At 63.0% G+C, this 2,551-nt stretch overlaps 1 protein-coding gene across 1 annotated transcript; it reads right to left on the bottom strand.

Annotated features, from left to right (window-relative positions):
• Window positions 1-993: 993 nt before the first annotated feature.
• Window positions 994-1,943, bottom strand: EMIHUDRAFT_254458 (hypothetical protein; the record flags this gene model as incomplete). The annotated part of the gene is made up of 4 exons (XM_005778991.1): window positions 994-1,115; window positions 1,196-1,322; window positions 1,422-1,464; window positions 1,669-1,943. 4 exons carry the CDS (start codon window positions 1,941-1,943, stop codon window positions 994-996), a joined length of 567 nt encoding a protein of 188 aa, XP_005779048.1.
• Window positions 1,944-2,551: the final 608 nt, after the last annotated feature.

Below are 2,551 nucleotides of genomic sequence, written 5' to 3'. Positions count from 1 at the left end.
TCGGCCTATCTCGGCCAGCCTTGGGCCATCCCTCGTCCACCCTTTGGGCCCACGCGCCCAACCCACCTCGGCCCACGCGCCCAACAACCATGGGCCCACGCGCCAATCTCCTATCAGTGGTCGATGGCGGGCCCATCGAGTGCCCTCCCGCCATCGCCTCCGGCAACGCCCCAGTCGAGTCGGTGTCATCAGTGACAGGTCCATCCGACCGCAACCGAACCCGCCCGACATCCTCGGCGGCCGTCTCTCAGACCCTACGCCACGCGGGTCGAAGGGTCGGAGATTGACCGTGGAGCGCGCCGCACTCGCCTGTTGCCCCACACGAAGACCACGATCCCCATTTAGGACGGGTAGTCGTGCGGGGCGCTCCCAGCCACACCGACTTACTCGGGAGCATGTTGACGGCGCCACATACCTCCATAACTACTCGGAGGGCGGCATGTCGTGGCCCGTCCCCCGCCCTTGAGGGCGTCGAGACGGGGCCGACCGCGTCTGCCGTAATTAACGGCGGCGAGTGAGGTCGACCCTCGCCCATACCTCCATCCACGGCCATGCGACACGCGGAAGAAAGCTGAACGGGAGCCTAGGGTCGGTCGGCAGCAGCCCGCCACCTGCAGGCTGCTGCTCGACCGCCCCTGGAATCAAAGGCGGGGATGCCAACCTCTCGTCTGGCCCACTGAATGTATGTCGCCCGTACCCGGCCGCTGCTCCCGGCAGTAACACGAATACGGTTGACTGTCCATCCGGACATTCGAAAGTATCAACTCGCACCCGGTCCCTGCTCCCGGCAGGAACACGAGTACGAGCCAGCTGGGTTCTGCTCCCGGCAGGACCAACAGCTGAAGATACTCTCGTCTCCCACGCTCGGTCCCTGAGACCAGTTACACGAGCGCGAGAGTCAGCCGGGCCCCGCTCCCGGCAGGACCACAGCTGAATTCAGCGAGCGTACAGGCTCGAGGTGGCATCGCCTCCTGATCCGCAGCGGTTGCGTCGCTACGAGTAGTACGCTCGCGGTTCACCACCCTGCACCGAGCAGAGCGCGGATCCAGAGCATATTTCATATAGATCCGCAAGGCAAACCACGGCGACCATCCCGCTGACCACAGCAGTCCATACTGTGGCCACGGCCTCGCGTCGTTGCTTCCACGCGCTGTCTGCAGAGCCCGTCAATACAAAATCCCCGTCAGGCGCAGACCCGTCTGAAGCCGCTGCTGACGCACAGCCGGCGGGTCAATCAGACACTGGGTGCTGGCCGTCGATGGGCTGAAGATGGTTGCAAGACAGCGCGCGAGGAACTGAAGCAGAATGCATCGGTCTGGGTCCTATCGACGCCAGACTCGACCATATGCCGACTACCTGCCTCCATTGCGGAGGTAGGCGAGGATGGACTGCCACTTGGCATCTGTCCAAGTCTGGGGAACCGCACTGGCATCAAAGATAGTGCCAGAGAGGCGCCCCAAACCACTGCAACGGTAACGACACTGGCATAGCTCGCCGGATTGTTGGCCTCGCAATGGCGACCCACCATCGAGGCGTCAGCGGCCGAGCAATATCGCAGATGCTGTCGCGTAGGCCGGCCGGGACCACATCTGTGAGCTGACCCAGCAGAACCTCGACGACAACAGACATTCAACGCACACCAGTTACTTTGACTGTGCGCTGACTCACGCGTCCCCGCGCCCGTAGAGGAAGCGAGGCAGTCGAAAGACGAGCGCGGTGCCGTCAACGACGACACTCGGCTCGGCTGCACCCACCGCCACCACGGCAATCGCACCGACAAAGACGATAAACGTAGAGAACCGCAGGAAAGCATGGCACCGCACGCGCCAGCAAGGCACGAATGACGTCTGAGCGAAGCCAAGCCTCTCTGCGACTGCGACTGTATCTGAAGGCGCGGTAGCGGTAGACGGGCAAGCCACAGCTGGCAAGATGCCGATCGCCATTGACCTTGCTCGAGCCGCGGCGAGCCCTGAAAGTGGAGCGTGTCAGGATCGATTGCTCGGCTGTGAACTGACCTCGCTGTGAATGTGACCGCCGTCACAGACACTATTGTCCATGAATGGTAGACTGAGAGTAGAGTAGAATCGGGTCGAGCGACCGGCCCAGTCGACCGTCCCCTCCCCTCAGCAGAGCGGGCGAGAATCCTAAAGGATTCACGCCTCACGAGACAGGAAGGTGCAAGTGCTCCAAGGTGCGTCAAGCGCTCGTGCTGGTGATTCGGAAAGGAGCCAACGAGGGGCAACCGCAGGCCGGCTTTTGTGTGAGTTCAGCAATGAATGAAGAATTAGATCACTACCGCCGAAGCGCAAGCGCTTGGAGCAAGGGAACTGCCACGTATGGGTCCCAGACTAGCACCCCACCTCGCGAGCCGACGTTCTGGCTCAGCGAGGCTGCTGCGGAGCACTCGGGGCCGACGTTCTGGCCCAGCGAGGCCGCTGCGGGGCACCCGGCGGCTCGGTTCGCTCATCAGCGCAAACTCGGTCGAGCAGAAAGTAAGGTGTGTGTGTAAAGGCGGCGCGGCACGGTAAGGGTCGGCGGTAAGGCGGCGCGG

This window comes from Emiliania huxleyi, assembly GCF_000372725.1.
Source record: "Emiliania huxleyi CCMP1516 unplaced genomic scaffold EMIHUscaffold_2387, whole genome shotgun sequence".
Classification (NCBI taxonomy): domain Eukaryota; phylum Haptophyta; order Isochrysidales; family Noelaerhabdaceae; genus Emiliania; species Emiliania huxleyi.
This window is presented reverse-complemented; position numbering and strand designations above follow the sequence as displayed.